Below are 15924 nucleotides of genomic sequence, written 5' to 3'. Positions count from 1 at the left end.
GTTAGACATGCCCACGGTTCGTAAACCGGCGGTTCCGGTTTCAGGAAATGTGGAACCGGAACTGAACCGTGAGGCTATTTCACGGTTCCAGTTTGGAACCGCCGGTTTTCTGGCGATTTTTTTACAGTTTTTCACGGTTCCGAACCGCCGGTTTCCGGCGGTTTTTCGCTGTTCTGGCTTGGTTTCACGGTTTTCCGACGGTTTTTCACGGTTCCACTTTGGAACCGTCCGGAACCGACGGTTCTGGCACGGTTTCGGTTCGTAAAATTTGAAACCGGAATCGGCCCACGGTTAAAAAATATGGCGGTTCCGGTACAAGAAAAAAGTTACGGTTCCGGTTCCGTTCGGAACCGGCGGTTACGGTTCCGCGGTTAACTGCCGGAACCGAAAACCTTGGGCATCTCTAGATCTAGTTTTACTTCTTGTTGAAGGCATAATTGTGGTTCATTTATGTAAGATTCATAATGATTCAAACAAACTTTAAAAATACTGGAGTATTATTTTATTTTGTGACAATGAAGCATAAAAAAATACAGCATGGCATACTGGAGTTGCTATACATACAATAAGTAGAGTAGTAGTAGTAGTTCTAAACTGTTAAAGATGCTCAAATTTGAGGAGCTCGGGTTATGATTATCCGCTTCCTGCTCTCGAATTCATCTTTCAAATCGAGAGTGCAGTTGCCATGGTCCTGCTGTCAGGACAATGAAGTGGCCGTTTTTCACATCTCCGAGAGGAACCTTGACCTAAAAGATAAAACGCTTCTTAGTTGAAAAGGACAAAATTCATAATGATGAGATTCTCAACACGAAGCATATTTAGGAGTTTAGAACTCATATTAAATAGTAAGTACATCAGATTTATGAGTACACAGCCAGCATTTAATGGGATTTTTCTCTTCTCAGTGAATTCCGGTATAATCATGAATGGGAACATCTTAAATTTAGATATATAGATAATAGAGTACACACTCAAAATCCAGCATAAGTTGTGTGGATTCATTAACCAAAGACATTGAGATCATGTGAGACACGGCATGTGATAAAATGTAGCAATCTGAGTAAAAAATGAGTTACACCGTTTTTATTCAATGATTATTTCGTTAAATGGCCTTTTTCATCTACTGTCAAACAAGAAGGAAAAACTAATACAAGACTCTGCGAGTGAAAAGCCATCAATTGCTCAGTCTCGATTGAATAGTCCTTTGATCTCAATGATAAAACTCTCTAGCCAAACACATGCGCAATTAATTAGTATTTGAACATTGGTAATGATGCCCCCTAACTAATATGCATTGTAGTAAACAAGAGAAGTAGAGAGCACTTGAAATAGTAACTAAATAAATTTGATGAGAGGAAGAAAGTAGTTTGCAAATTAAAGTAAAAGCTGCAGACAATATGATATGAGAATTGATGAAACATTAGTAACATTACCTTTATTCTTTATATGATATGGGAATTGATGAAATAATAACACTGATTCACATACCTCAGCATCTTTGTTCTCTTGCAGCTCAATCTGTTTCCTTTCTAGCTGAACTGAGTCAGAGGCTTGAAACTTTGCTTGTTGATATCATTAGAACAATTGGAGAACAAGCAAGTATATTGTAAGAAGTAAAGATCACATGTCCCCCAATTCTTGTCACAACACTAAGTACTGCATACATCTTTATTCGGAATTCAAACAGCTTAACCATAACAGATACAACAATCCAATGAAGAGAAATAAACAAAAAGTAACCTCATAATGTGAAAGCAAATCATATACCATTCCCAGGAACTCTCAGGCAAGCAACCAATGTCTTATCATCATCCATACAATGATTCGACGAGGAATCACATTCTTCTCTTACCGGTAGCAATCTCCCTTCTTTAGATTCCATTTTCAACTCCGAACTAGACCCCTCATTCTTCTCTTATCGTGCATCCCTCTTATCTCCGCCTTTCCCCTTTTTCTGGTCCTTCTCCAACTTCCTCCTAAATTGCTCATGCCATATTTCAGTAAATCATATTGGTAATCTTTTGCATAAATTACTAGTACTACTTAATAAGAAGAAATAAATACACTAAATTCAGGAGCTATCATCGTTGATTACCTCCGAATCTGCAGCTACACCACAAGAAATTACTGAGGCAACAAGCAAAATCACCAGAAGCGTATACTCTATCTTCATCCCCAGATGACTAACGGTTTTCAACAATCTGACTAATTCAAAATTGGTCAACCTACGCGTGGCATCTACGGTCTCAGTAATTAACTCCGGGATAATTTTAATGAGGAATCTGTGGGTGGTCTCACGATCACTATAATTCTTACTAACTTCCTTATCCGTGGACCCCATATGCTGCATACAATTCCTCCAGAATCTTAGCTTGTTCAACCCATTACATGTAATATCATTCAAGACAGCATTCATGTTCGCATTTTGCTTTTCCTCCACCCGTACATGCCAATCTACATTCTTAAAAGCACCGGCAACAATTGATCTGGCAAATGTAGTATCGTCTCTAAATAATATCCAAAATACCGCGTACAACAACTTTATCGTCTGTTCTTCATCCCAGAATATCACCGGATTGAGATCCCATTGCTTCCGCAAGCGACTATAGTGATAATTCCAATCCTTTAGCTGCTTTAGACACAACGAATCTATGTAGGGTGGGATAAAAGGTTCACAAGTTGTTTCCGAGAACGGAAACTTTATGACACGGTCAATTAAGGATATGAGTTGTTTGACGTCTGCTCTCTGTAGCTCTTCTAGTTCCTTAGGAGATCGATCTTTAGTGTTTGAAATGTGGCCCTTCGGAGGTTGGTTTTTCTTGACGCTGATCACAATTCCGTACTTAAGATTTCCATGATACTTACCAGCGGAATGAAGCGCCCTAATGCCATCAACAACCGGTCCAAAAATACTACAAAAGTCCGAGGAAATGCGATTCCACCACGTCTCGCGATTTTTTATAAACTCCCGAGCACAAAGATGCCGAAGCTCTGTATCAGCATCAATTTGGGTTGTTAACTGCTTACACAACCAGTGATCCAACGTGAAACTGACGTCTTCCACCAACAAACTAGATGTAGACTTGCTGAATAACCTCATGTTGACCGTGTTTGAGTTCTTAATACCGGCCAATCCCTTCTGATGATTGTAGTCTTTCTCCATTATAGGGAGACAAGTCAGTTTCCCTTGAATTCCCAAGCAATTATCCACCATGTCTACTTTGTTAAACGAGCTGGCCTTCTTGATGTGTTGTACATTGTATTTCACTTCTTGCTTCTGTTCCCCTACTTTCACGCGTTTGGTTGGTGGCTCCTCTTCCATTCTTCTTCAATGCCTTTAGACAAAAAAAGTTATAGTCTGTTAGATCATAACAATTCTAACATAGTGTAATATTATTTGCATGGATGAAAGTGGACTCACAGGATAGTATGATTATTGGGCTGCAGAAAGTGGGCTTTGAGGATAGTTATGTTTTCCATTTTTTGGTAATATTATTGGGCTGCAGAAAGTGAGTTTTCAGGATAGTTTTGTTTTCATCTTCAAAATAATTAATTAGGGCCTGTCCTTCATCTTCTTCCTACCGTAATTTCTGGTTCGGGGAGGATCAAAAACATTTGCTAAAATTAAAAAATACATTAAATTGACACGTGGACATTTTAGAAATAAAAAATACATTAAATTCTCTTTGGAATCTTCCCCACCTCGCTGTAAATTCATCTTTCATGAAACTTGCAACATCTTTCTCGCAACTCGGATTTATTAAGCCCCAGATTCTCTATACAACAACTAAATAAACTACACATTTTCAAGAAGAAGAGACAAAATTAAGGCGCACCTTATTCTTGGATGTTTTCTTGGATGGATAGAAGATGATCGGCGTGTCGGGGCTGCCGGTGGTGAGTGCGGCGCACCTTATTCTTGGATGTTTTCTTTGGAGGGACAGAAGATGATCGGCGTGTCGGGGCTGCCGGTGGTGCGTGCGGCGCTGCTATCTTCTCAACTTTGATTGGGGTCTTTCTTGGATGTTTTCTTGGAGGGATGAAGATGATCGGCGTGTCGGGGCTGCCGGCTGGGAAATAAATCACAGGTAAGAATATTCCCATAAAACAATTAATCTGGTTGAGTTAGATTCTTACCACTGAAGAGAAAGAACTGATCAAGTTACGCAAGTGATCACCCTAATTGTAAAGTCAATTTCCACAAATAGATGTACATTGCTTTTTATTTCTCTTCTATATATTCATGCACTTCACTTTCGACTTAATTTCTTCTCGATGTTAAAAATAGCTAAAAATTCCATATACTAGGTCATGTTTGGAAGCATGTTTTACTGTTTTTATTTAATGTTTAATTCTAATAATCAAATCATGCAGCAGAGTTTTGATCTTTTTGGGTTGAGATTATTATTATTTGCACTAGAGAATTTGAGATTTTCTTGTGTCTATGCAATTGGCCACATCAATGCATGTGTGAATTGTGATGCATGATTAACCTGCATTTTGTAAGCTAATATCATTTCAACTCATCTTCGATCCATTTACATTTGGTGAAGATGATTTTCAAATTTAATTAGCATGAATTTTGGGTAAACTTGATACTCATCTCAATATCTAATTAATTGTCTTAATATCTCAATATCTTAGGAGAGACTCGGAGTGCAGCTAACTAAACACCAAATTAAATCGATCGGAATAACACTTGTACATCATTTATACTCCCTCCGTCCCATAAAAAATATGTGACAATAGATATGTCAAGGGAATTAAGACAAAATGAAAGTAAGCGAGAGGAGGAGAAGACGAGTAGTTAAAATAGTGTTAGTGGATAGTGAGACTCACATTTTTAGTAGTGGATAATTATGGTGTAAGGTGTAAATAAATAGATGTATAGAGGTACTAATAAAGTGGGATAACTTTCCAAAAATGGAATGCACATATTTTTGTTGGATGGACGAAAATAGAAAGAACACGTATTGTTATGGGATGGAGAGAGTATTTCATAATAGTATTTTAAGGTATATACCGAATTTTAACGCAGCTTATCTTGATTTTCTGCATGCATGAATATGGAGGCTTCTTTAATTTTGTGAGTAAATCAAATCAAGTAATCAATTAATCAAATTGATTTTGCCGTAGATATTGGAAGTAAATTTAAATAGTTATAATAAGTGCATACGAAGAACTAATTTCAGCAATTAACATTTATATTTAATTCCCTAAAAATTTAAATTTAATGGTCAGAGAATGCATTTTTAACTTCTTTTTCTGGGTGAGAGAATTACGTTTTGCAAAGTAAAAAATATGCATTTAAAAGAGAGAAAAAGTGGATTTATTCTAGTATATATTACGAAAATTAAGAACATGGATCGTTGGACGCCATTTATTAATAATATATATCCCAAATTATTTAGTAAGAGGGTGATATCAAAAGTTAGGACTTTTTAATTCCAACTTCAATGAATGAAAAAGGTATAATAACTCATTTTTGCTCTTAGATTTACTACATTTTTATCACATGTTGTGTCTCACATTATATATCAAATCTGCTAGAAGTATTTATGTTTTTTTAACTAACTTTAAGATGTTCCCATTCATGATTTATGCCGGAATTTACCAAGAAGGGAAAATCCCATTAAATGCTGGCAATGTGTAATTATAAATCTGATGCACATTATGAGTTGTGAAACACCTAAATATGCCTCATGTTGAGAACCTCAGTATGAATTTTGTCCTTTTCAACTTGAAACATTCTTATCATTCAGGTCAAGGTTTCTCTCGGAGATGTGGAACATGGCCACTTCATTGTCCTAACAGCCGGACATGGCAACTGCACTCTTAATTTGAAAGATGAATTTATGAGAAGGAAGGCGGATAATCATAACCCGAGCTCCTCGAACTTGAGCATCTATAGGCCAACTCTGTCTAGGGGGGTTGTGTTTTTGGGTGGCTTGGTAGTAATTGGTATTTCAATTTTCTACTTCATCTTTCTTAAGTATTTGAAATACCATGGATGAACAAACTTCAAGAAAAAACAGAGCATGCCTTGGAAGAAACGTAAACGAGAAATTTAAACTGCAAACTACTGGATTTATGCTAAATGACCAACTAGAGTGACAGATAGGCAGAAGTGAACCATAATTATGCATTCAACAAGAAGTAAAACTAGATCTAAGTGATTCTAACAACTAACAATTGCGCGAAGCATCCAACAAGCTGAAAAAAAAAACTCAACATCACAAGATTCCACTAAAACCTCCATAATAACGAAAACAGAACGATATCCAAGGCTTCAAAGAACAATATCCAAAGCACACAGCAAAATAACTGAAACAAGTGAAAATAATTGTAATTCAATGTCTTAATCGCTGTCAGTATAGTTAGAATCTGACCCGCCATACTGTTCATAATAGTCTATGTCGAAAATTTGTTCAACAACAGTCACATTAGGAGGAAACTCCACCTCACTATACAAAGTCCCCGTCAAATAGTTCATTACTCCTTGAAATACTGTGCGAATTCCGTGACGTCCTTTTATCACCTTGAGACATTTCATGTTGGGAAATGGTGGAGGAGGAGTTTGCTCAAAGGGACCACCATTGAATTCAAGAACCTATTAGTATCAAACAACCATTACAATAAAGTACATATATGCATACATTAGTATGAGGAGAAAGAGAGAGAAAGGTACCTTGAGAGTGTCCAAAGTCAGTGAAACTATGGTGGCAGTTTCAAATTGGTGAAGCATCTTGACAAAATGAATGTGATGCCGGTAATTGTACCATGGATTAGTAAGATAAATGTCTAACTGGACTTGCTCCAACATGGGGAGATTCACGGTTGCACACTTCCAAGCCCTATCAGACACGTATCTAAAAGAGGTAAGCAAGGGGGTGTAAATCTCTTTCACTATGCAAGGAGTGGTGATTTCGAGAACTCTAAGCTTTGGTGCCTTTATAACAAGTCCATTCTTAAAAGAACCGATGAGAGTAAGCTTCTCCAGCTCTGGAAGGCCGGAAAAAGGCTCCACTTCGTTGTGATTACCGCGGAAGAAGAATCCAGTTTCAAGATAGAGGGTTTTCAAATTTGGTAAAGATAAGTGCCCGGGTATGTGAACCCAATACGACAGCCGGAGGTCGACCTCCCGCAGCGTCTTGCAGGATATAAACGCTTCAGGAAGCGTTAGTGGGCGATCGGTGTGGACGCGGACGGATTGAACGCCGTGATTGATGGCGTAGAGCACGCATTCCTCCACAATTTCGTCCAAGAATTCGAAGGCAACTAGACTGAATCTAGGGACGTCGAGTGAGAGGTGGAAGCCGTGGACAGCGGCTGCGGAGTCACGGTGAGAGAGGCAGCGGGAGACCAATTGAGAGAGGCGGATGGTTAAATCTTCTATGTCGCAGACGTGGTGGCCGATGCAGCTCAAGTGGAAGCGGAGGCTGGGGACGAGACGCCATAGGTTTTTCCATCTATGGGAGAGAATCGTGGTTTTAGCGGCTTCAAATGTGTCCATTTTGCCGAGGATGAGTCGAAGAATATCGTCAGGGAGTTGGCTCATCCAATCTCTCTCTTCCTCCATTGTTTAATTAATTTCCTGGAGAAAGAATCAACTTTAGAAAAATAATCTATTTCGATTGATTGATTTGTAACAAAAATTCAATATTAATCCACAATGCAAAGTAAAATATGATAAAGACGCATGAACCTTAGGCGGACAGTCCTGGGATGGAGAGGCGGCGGCGCGGTTTGAACGGTCTAAAGATGAATAGTTATGTCAATTTATATTTTGTTTGGTTGTTATAAATCTCATATTAAATTGATAACATAATTACGGAAACATTTCATTCCATAATTACGGGACTACATAATTAAATTGATTATTATAAAGGGCAGTTATTAGATCCCATAAATATCTCATTCTTTTAGCATTATTATAATTAATTGATAGTAATATATTAGGATGAGACATATTTTTTATTTTTTTCTTTTTTCAATCTGAAATTCTTCTTCTAACATAGATCTCTTCGGTACTGCCCAATTCTAATTTTCTATAAATTCGTATCAAAATCAACTAAAAATCTAAAACTGCACAATTCTCCGTCATATTTCCCCGAATTGAAAATCTACATCATACCATTATTTATTGCTATCTCTATAATTTCTAATATTATGTTCCTCGCTTATTTCTAAACAAATTATCGTTCGCCATCCTCACAATTTCGTTGATAGAATTTTGTGAAATATTGAATTAATCACCTAAATTAAAACAAAGAAAATATTCCCGTTTTCTTTATTGTGAATCAATTCTAAATATCTATATACGCCTATATTTAGGAATCCAATATAAATTTGGAGAGTTAAATTTACGTCTTTCAATATGGAGTATCAACTTGAGATTAAGGAAAAGAAATCCTACATTACCTCTAAATTCATCAAATGTGCTTTGATCAACTTCACAAACTTATACAAAATGCATGCTCATCTCGTACTACTAAATTGTTGAAATATTAGACCACAACTTTCTAGGAAATAATACGTACTAACATTAATTAAACAAGAAAACAAATATGAAATCACATAAAGCTTATAACTATCTTTAGCCAAGTTTGAAATCTTTCAAATGACTTGGTGCTTTCCGCTCTCTCTTCGATCTTCGTCCCACAACAATTCCATCTTTCGAATCACCATCTGCCTTCTTAACTTCCTTCACCTATTAAAACCATCACATTTGAATAAGTTTCATGATTGAAATGATCATCAACTTTTTTTATTAACTGATACTACTACATTACATAACATACCTTTGCATTATTAGATTTAGCTTCCTCCACCTATATTTAAAAGCATCATATTTAGTAAGTTTCAGTTTCTTGACTAAAATGATCAGGACATATGATATACTACATAAAATGACATAACATACCTTTGGATTAGATTTGGCTTCCTCTACCTATTAAAAGCATCATAATAAGTTAGTTTCTTGATTGAAATGATCATGTGAAGATGTAACATACCTTTGCATTAGACTCGTCTTTGATCTTGTTGTACAGCCTATCGAGCTCCTCCTCTTTGCTCTTCATATTCGCCTCGGCTTCCTCCTTTACGATCTTGAGCTTCTCGAGCTCCTCCTGCATTGCTTGCACCTGTTTCTCCAAATCAGAGTTCGCGATCTCTTTGCTTGCCATGGCTTCCGCGGTGGTGGTGGGGTTTGACGCTTTTTTGCTCCTTCCTTTCTTCGTAGGCGCTGCTGCCGGCTCGGAGATTTTAGGGTTTTCTTCAGTGGTAGCCATTGAAGAGACTGTGATGAGTGAATTAGTAAGGAAGAGTACTGATTTATAACAGAGCTATTGATATGTTTGTTAGGATTTGATTTGATTTGTGATTTTTTATGCATGGATTTATAATGTTTAGTCACATTTTCATGATGTATTTCAAATGGTTGTTAGGATTTTGTTTGATAGTTAGGATTCAATTTGATTTATTTCTTTTAGTGTATATAGCATTTTCCGTAAACTCAATGAATATGTGTAGAAAGATATTTAGAGATTAAGCATGGAAAATTTAGGCAAGCTAAGCATGGAAAATTTAGAGAAAGTAGTAGTAGAGCAAAATAAACTACAAAAATAGGCCAAAATTTTAATTGAAAACTAAAAAAATATTTTTGAGCCTCCAATATATCAACTTGTGATTCAAGAAAAAGAAAATGTATATTGCCTCTAACTTCACTTTCTTCAGCATCCTACCACCGTTTATTGTGATGAATAAGCCTCTATTAAAAGGGTAATAGTAGTACATATGTATTTGGTATTCCAATTAATCATTATATATGCATGTACCCACCAAACCTAATTACTATTTACTATATACATATCGCCGTCCCGGCCCTTCGAATTTAAATTTTTGGATTTTGATTCCTCAGCCCAAAACTTTTAATCTTTTTTCCCTAATTTGAAGATTTTAAAAGATTGAAAAAAAAAAAGATAATTTGAGGATTTTAAAAGGTATGAAAAAGGAAGATACCATAAAAATATTGCCGCTCTATCATCTATTTATTTATGCCGAATTCACTTCTCAATATTTTCATCATGGCTATTTTTTTTCTCCATATTTCATCTCTGCCTTTTCTCTTCACCGTATCACACTCATATAGTTACACCCCTTTAAATCTTTCTTCAGCCAAAATTCTTCATGGATTTTTAGTTCTTCTATTTTTCAATTCATGAACAAGTTGATTAAATTATCCGGTTTTGTTTTTGGAGATTTTTTTTTTCGTTTTCTACTTTTGATTATATGATCGGTTCGTGTAGTTTATAATCTCGTACGTACTTATTTGAAACATTTTGATACCAATTTAGGATTTCCAAATTTAGAACCAGAGAATTTGTGGTTACCTCCAATAGTGAATCCATGAGCTTGATTGAACGAAAGTTGGATTTAGTTAGAAATAAGGTTTATGAGGATCAACCTTTTTTTAGAATATAGTAACCCTAAACCCTAGTTATAAATAATTAATAAATCGTGATTGTATAAATCTATTTCAACATTATGGTAAGCAATAATGAATAAAAAATAAATTATAATTTTCCTATAAATCTAAGGATTCTTTCATTCCTTTGCCTCTCCAACCCTAAAAATAAAGTTTGTCTTTCTTCAAGGAATTGAATGGAGGGAGATGGAATGAGCCAACTCCCTGACGATATTCTTCTACTCATCCTCGACAAAATCGACATATCTGAAGCCGTTAAGACCACGATTCTCTCCCACAGATGGAAAAACATGTGGCGTCTCCTCCCCAGCCTCCGCTTCCACCTCAGATTAGGCCTCTTCCTCAAAAATACGTGTATCCACTCTGAGTTTGCGTCCCAGTTGCTCTCTCACCGTGACGCCACAGCCGCGGTGCACAACTTCCACCTCTCATTCGACGATAGCGTGATCAGATTCTTCAGTGTTGACAGGGAATTCGTGGAGGAATGCGTGCTCTACGCCATCAATCACGGCGTTCAATCCCTCCGCCTCCACGCCCCCACCAAACTCACACTCAGGCTTCCGGAAGCGCTCATCTCCTGCAAGACGCTGCGGGAGCTCGAGCTCAGGAATATGCGAATCCCGATTAAAGTAGGGGGACGCTTATCTTTACCAAATTTGAAAACCCTTCTTCTTCAGACCTCCTCTTTGGTCTTCGATGACGATGACGTCCGCATGGAGCCCTTCTCCGGCCTCCCCGAGCTGGAGAACCTTACTCTGGACTCCACTTCTCATGATTGGATTGTCTTCAAGACTCCAAAGCTTAGGGTTCTTGAAATCACCAATGTCTTTCTGGTCAAGGAGATTTATGCTCCCTTGCTTACCTCGTTTAGATACGATTGTCATAGGGCTTGGGAGTGTGCAAAGGTGGATCTCCCAATGTTGGAACAAGTCCATTTAGACATTGACGAGGTTGATTACCGTTTCAATAAGATTCATAACAACTTTGTCAGATGCTTCACCAATTTGGGAATGCCATCACTGTTTCATTGACTCTGGACACGCTCAAGGTACCTTTCTGTATCTCTCTCTCTCTCCACATATATACTATATTGTGCTAATGCTTGTTTTGTAACTTAATTACAGGTTCTTGAACGCAATGGTGGTCCCTTTGACCAAACTCTTCCTCCCCCATTTCCCAACATGAAATTTCTCAAGGTTATTGGAGGGGTTATTGGAGAAATTCCCCTAACACGCACACACACAGTGTTTCAGGGAGTAATGGACTATTTGACAAAGACTTTGTGTTGTGAGGTGGAGTTTTCTCCTAATGTGTTTGTTCTTGAACAGATTTCCGACTCTGACAAAGATGACTGCGACTCTGACTCTGACGACGGTCTTTATGATTTTGATGTATAATCAAACTATTTTCACTTTTGTCTCGAAAATATTTGTCACTAATTTTTCACCTCCTACTTGTTTTACCATCTTTATCGTCCATGCTTACATGTGATGAATATTAGAACACAATTTTGGCTATTTTGACAACGATCATTATGTGATGGAGAGGTGGCACGGTTGAACGACACTGAAGATGGAGAGGCGATCCGAAACTTTAGGAAAAAAAAGCTTCATATCATAGTTGCTTTGCAGAGAAAAGTCACTACAATTAATATGCCTAATTTCTTGGTTGCTTTTTGCCAAAACAGAAGTTCTCAAAGAACAAGAGGCCAATACTCAAAAAAAAAAAATCCAACTTTTTAGCCTTTGCAGGAGATATACAAGAAAAGCAAATAAGAAGACTAAAACAATGTATACTTCAAGCATTGCATAGTCATAAGCAAAAAAACATGAAATGTGGCACCAAATCAACATTATAGCTTCTTTATTCGAAACATATATCTTCGAGAGTATGCATAGAAGAGACTGGAACTGGTGTCTTGATATCGAAAGCCCAAGTTTTATTCCTCATCAAGTCCCGGGGTAGAGATAATCCGGGCCGGGCTGCCCATTTTTCATACCGTTCTGGTCTTCTGTGATTATGTTGCAACTCCTATTTGTGTAAAAAGGACCTGCCTTATTAGCAACCCAACCCCCATGAAAAAGATTGATTTTTTCTTCACTAACTATGGACTCTGCACTTTTTCATCAGAATAAAAATTAAGCTAGTATTTACTAATACAAAGTACAAAGATACTGACTTTGATATCAATAGAAGTGATAACTGAGCCTTTGGCAACAAAATGCAATCTTTTAACAAACACTTGGACAGATACAAACAACATCAAGCCTTGAGAAATAAGAGAAAGATGTGGCCTTTTTGGTAGGAATGTGATCTGTATTTTCTTGAGAATCAGAAGAAATTTTGTTTTCAAACAGCAGAGGATCTATTGTGAATAAGCCAAAAGGCAAGACCCACTAAAAGAGCTGAAATGGTCAATTTGATAAGGAAGTAATTGGTCTTGTGAGGAGACTTCCAACATAGTTTCTTCACCATTTGGAAAGTTACTAGAGGAATCTCATCATTTATTGCGAGTTAGTTTAGGTTTATATGGAGTAATAGTTGAAGAAAGAGAATATGTTTACATCCCTCAGTTTTGAATCAAACTCTGTCAGAAACAGAATTTAATTTTTTATTGCTATAATTCTTCTGTTGTGAATAATAGTTACTCCTATTTTTTCAGTTTTTGCTCTAATCTCACTATTTTGTAATTACTTTTACTTGTCTTGACTCTTGAGAATTATTAATGAATTCTATATTATCTCCAAATAAAAAAATAAAGAAAATGATGGTTTCAACTTATAAAGAGATATAATGAAAAAGAAAAGAAAGAACATCCTTAATAAGCTACACAAATTCCACTAGCAATTTCACAATCAAACAATTGCTGCATTAAGGAAACACTAAGCACTTACCAAACTAACTAAAAGTAGTACCATAATGTTTTCCTATACACCATGTACTTGTAATAAACAACACAATGCATCATCCAAACAATCAAATCTTTGCACAAAATAAGCATTTACCAGAAAATCAGAAACAGATACAAAAGAAGAGAACTTACAAACAAATCACACCAACATTCTTTGGAACAAATATCAAGCAGCAATCTGCCTTGTTCCACCCCTCTTCTTCAAGATCATGTCTTTGAGATCTTCGTACCGATCATGGTGAAAATCGATCCAAATGCACAACTGTCTTATGGCCTCTCTCTTCTCCTCACTCAGTCTCAACATACCACTATCCTTCTCATTCATCTTCCTCTCCAATTCTCCCACCTTCTCGTCCCTCTCTTCTATCATCGTCTTCATCTCCTTCGCCTTCTCCTCGTGCTGCCTCGCCATCTCAGTTAGGCGTTTCCTCTCCCCCTCGTTATTCAGCAGTATCATCTCCACCTCCTTAACTCTCTCCGTCAACACCTGCACTTGCTGAACTAAACTCCCAATCTCCTTCTTCATCTCATCCTTTTCAGCATTGCTCCCAATAATCAAGTTCAGCACAGCTTTGAGCTCATTCCCGATTTCAAAAACCCGCGACTCCAAGTGGCTGCAGTCCTCCTCAAACTTCACACAGAATGTGTCAATCCCATTCAACGTCTCATTCGTCTTCTCAGAGATTTCCGCAAACAAATTCAGTCGAGCTTCGTTGTAGATAGAAACTAGCCCGGATAATGAAGAAACCCTCTCTTCCAGCAACTTCTGCTCTTCCATCAACTTCTCAACTCTGTTCTGCTGGGCCTCCTCCTGCTCGCTCAACACCTGCTCCGTGATCCGGAGCTTCTGATCCGACAGCCGCTGCTTAACCTCAGTGGCTCTCATATTCTCTAACAGAGAACTAAGCTCATCCTCCTTGATCTCTAGCTCGGATTTTAGGTCTTCTATGGTTTCTTCGAGCTGATCGATGTCCTGATTCTTCGCAGCCATGCTTTCCCGGAACTGATCAGAGATCTCCTCTGTTTTCTTCTCTGATTTGATGAGTTTCTCATGGCAATCCCTAAACCGGACTTCCAATTGCTTGTTTTCCTCTCTCAATCTCAGGACTTCATCTCTCTGTTCTTCCATTTCTCTCTCATGCTCCACAATCTTATGCCCCAATTCAGTGTTCCGATTCTCAGCCAGAGATAATTCCTCTTTCAATTTCTCAATCTGAACCAAGATCTCCGAAATTTCTTCACGCTGTTTCTCAACAACCCTATCCGATTCACTTTTCTGATCACTCAGATGCCCTAATTGCTCCCGGAGATCGTTCACATCTGCAGTCAATGCCACAATCCGCGCAGATGATTCACTCTCACTTTCCTCAAACACCTTCCTCGCATCGGAAATCTCACTCTCCTTCTCCTTCAACATTTTCTCCATCTCAGAATTCCTCAATTGCAGCTGCGCATTTTCAGCGTTTAACCTCTCCACGGCGCTCTGACACTCCTGATGCAACGATTCCTTCTCATCCACGGCGGATGAGTTCTCCTCCACATCGACTTCAATCTCGCCGTTTGTTCCCGCCGCCGAATCATCGGAATCCGACGAATCCAAGCTCGGCGAGGAGCTGTCTTTCCCCCTCTTTCTCCGACGAAACTTATCCCTCAACTCTCCAGTCAGATTATCATAACGAGCGTAGAGCGAGTCGTACTGCTTCTGGAAATCCTTAATCAAATCTGCCACCTCCTCCTTCCTTTCATCACCAACTTTGTCATTCAGAAAATTGAAGATTTTCTGCACATTTCCATCAATTTCTGCAGTTTGCCACAGGAAAAAAGAGCAATCAAAATCGTAATCATAGAAGATCTGAAAAGGTAAAAAGAAGCAATTAATTAGTAGATTTTCTGTACCTGTTTTGACTCCTTTGAGCTGATCGTTGCTAGTGGGATCGATGAAGGATTTAAACGACTTGCGCCAGCGCTGCCTCGGCATTTCTCAGTTGAATTCTCTGCAAATTTTCTAGGTTATTGAATTACAGTTTTGTGAAGAAGAAAGCAGTTGTAACATTTGGTTTTGTTGACTTTGAGAATATCGATGTTGTTAATTTTACATAAATAAATTAGGGAAAATCTAATTATGAAACATCTGGATCTAATTCATTATAAATTCAAATTCAAATACTATTGACTTTTGTTTAAGATTTGTCTTCTTTGGTACTACTAATAATTTAGGAATAGGATTATGACTATTAATTACAATTTATATTTAATTTTTTTTGAGTATTTTAAAAACATAATTGTTTAAACTTTCTAAAAAATAATTCATAATAATTAAAATCTGATTGTTATACTATCTCATATGGAACATAATTTATAGACTATTCACTTTGATGATTGATGGCATATTTTCGTTACTAGATGCATTTAATTGATCTTACACTTTCTAGTATTCCATACTCATAATATTTTCATTTTAATTAAATATTTGACTACATGATTTTTTGTTTTTGGACAGGGGAGGTTAGTACGTCACCACCTCTTA

At 37.4% G+C, this 15924-nt stretch overlaps 3 protein-coding genes and 2 long non-coding RNA genes across 5 annotated transcripts; 1 reads left to right on the top strand and 4 right to left on the bottom strand.

Annotated features, from left to right (window-relative positions):
* Nucleotides 1-477: 477 nt before the first annotated feature.
* Nucleotides 478-2219, bottom strand: LOC125216560 (uncharacterized). Its single transcript, XR_007175428.2, has 3 exons — nucleotides 2096-2219; nucleotides 1489-1976; nucleotides 478-746 (listed from the first exon to the last, which is right to left on the bottom strand). It is a non-coding gene; the product is annotated as an uncharacterized LOC125216560 (long non-coding RNA).
* A 4139-nt stretch (nucleotides 2220-6358) lies between these two features.
* LOC125214285 (F-box/LRR-repeat protein At3g26922-like) lies at nucleotides 6359-7579 on the bottom strand. Its single transcript, XM_048115228.2, has 2 exons — nucleotides 6689-7579; nucleotides 6359-6610 (listed from the first exon to the last, which is right to left on the bottom strand). Exons 1-2 carry the CDS (start codon nucleotides 7577-7579, stop codon nucleotides 6359-6361), a joined length of 1143 nt encoding a protein of 380 aa, XP_047971185.2.
* An 834-nt stretch (nucleotides 7580-8413) lies between these two features.
* LOC125211660 (uncharacterized) lies at nucleotides 8414-8833 on the bottom strand. The gene is made up of 2 exons (XR_016136404.1): nucleotides 8802-8833; nucleotides 8414-8710 (listed from the first exon to the last, which is right to left on the bottom strand). It is a non-coding gene; the product is annotated as an uncharacterized LOC125211660 (long non-coding RNA).
* A 1829-nt stretch (nucleotides 8834-10662) lies between these two features.
* LOC148929839 (F-box/LRR-repeat protein At1g55660-like) lies at nucleotides 10663-11948 on the top strand. The gene is made up of 3 exons (XM_089068496.1): nucleotides 10663-11436; nucleotides 11478-11534; nucleotides 11611-11948. The coding sequence occupies exons 1-3, from the start codon at nucleotides 10663-10665 to the stop codon at nucleotides 11881-11883; spliced, it is 1104 nt and encodes a 367-aa protein (XP_088924622.1). The 3' UTR covers nucleotides 11884-11948.
* A 1332-nt stretch (nucleotides 11949-13280) lies between these two features.
* LOC125216598 (uncharacterized) lies at nucleotides 13281-15483 on the bottom strand. Its single transcript, XM_048118351.2, has 2 exons — nucleotides 15294-15483; nucleotides 13281-15197 (listed from the first exon to the last, which is right to left on the bottom strand). The coding sequence occupies exons 1-2, from the start codon at nucleotides 15373-15375 to the stop codon at nucleotides 13564-13566; spliced, it is 1716 nt and encodes a 571-aa protein (XP_047974308.2). The 5' UTR covers nucleotides 15376-15483; the 3' UTR covers nucleotides 13281-13563.
* Nucleotides 15484-15924: the final 441 nt, after the last annotated feature.

The sequence above is a fragment of the Salvia hispanica genome, chromosome 3 (assembly GCF_029641045.1).
Source record: "Salvia hispanica isolate PSC_SH4W2 chromosome 3, Shi_PSC_v1, whole genome shotgun sequence".
In the NCBI taxonomy this organism is placed as follows: Eukaryota; Viridiplantae; Streptophyta; class Magnoliopsida; order Lamiales; family Lamiaceae; genus Salvia; species Salvia hispanica.
Note: the sequence above shows the minus strand (reverse complement) of the source record. Positions and strands in the feature narration are given on the sequence as shown.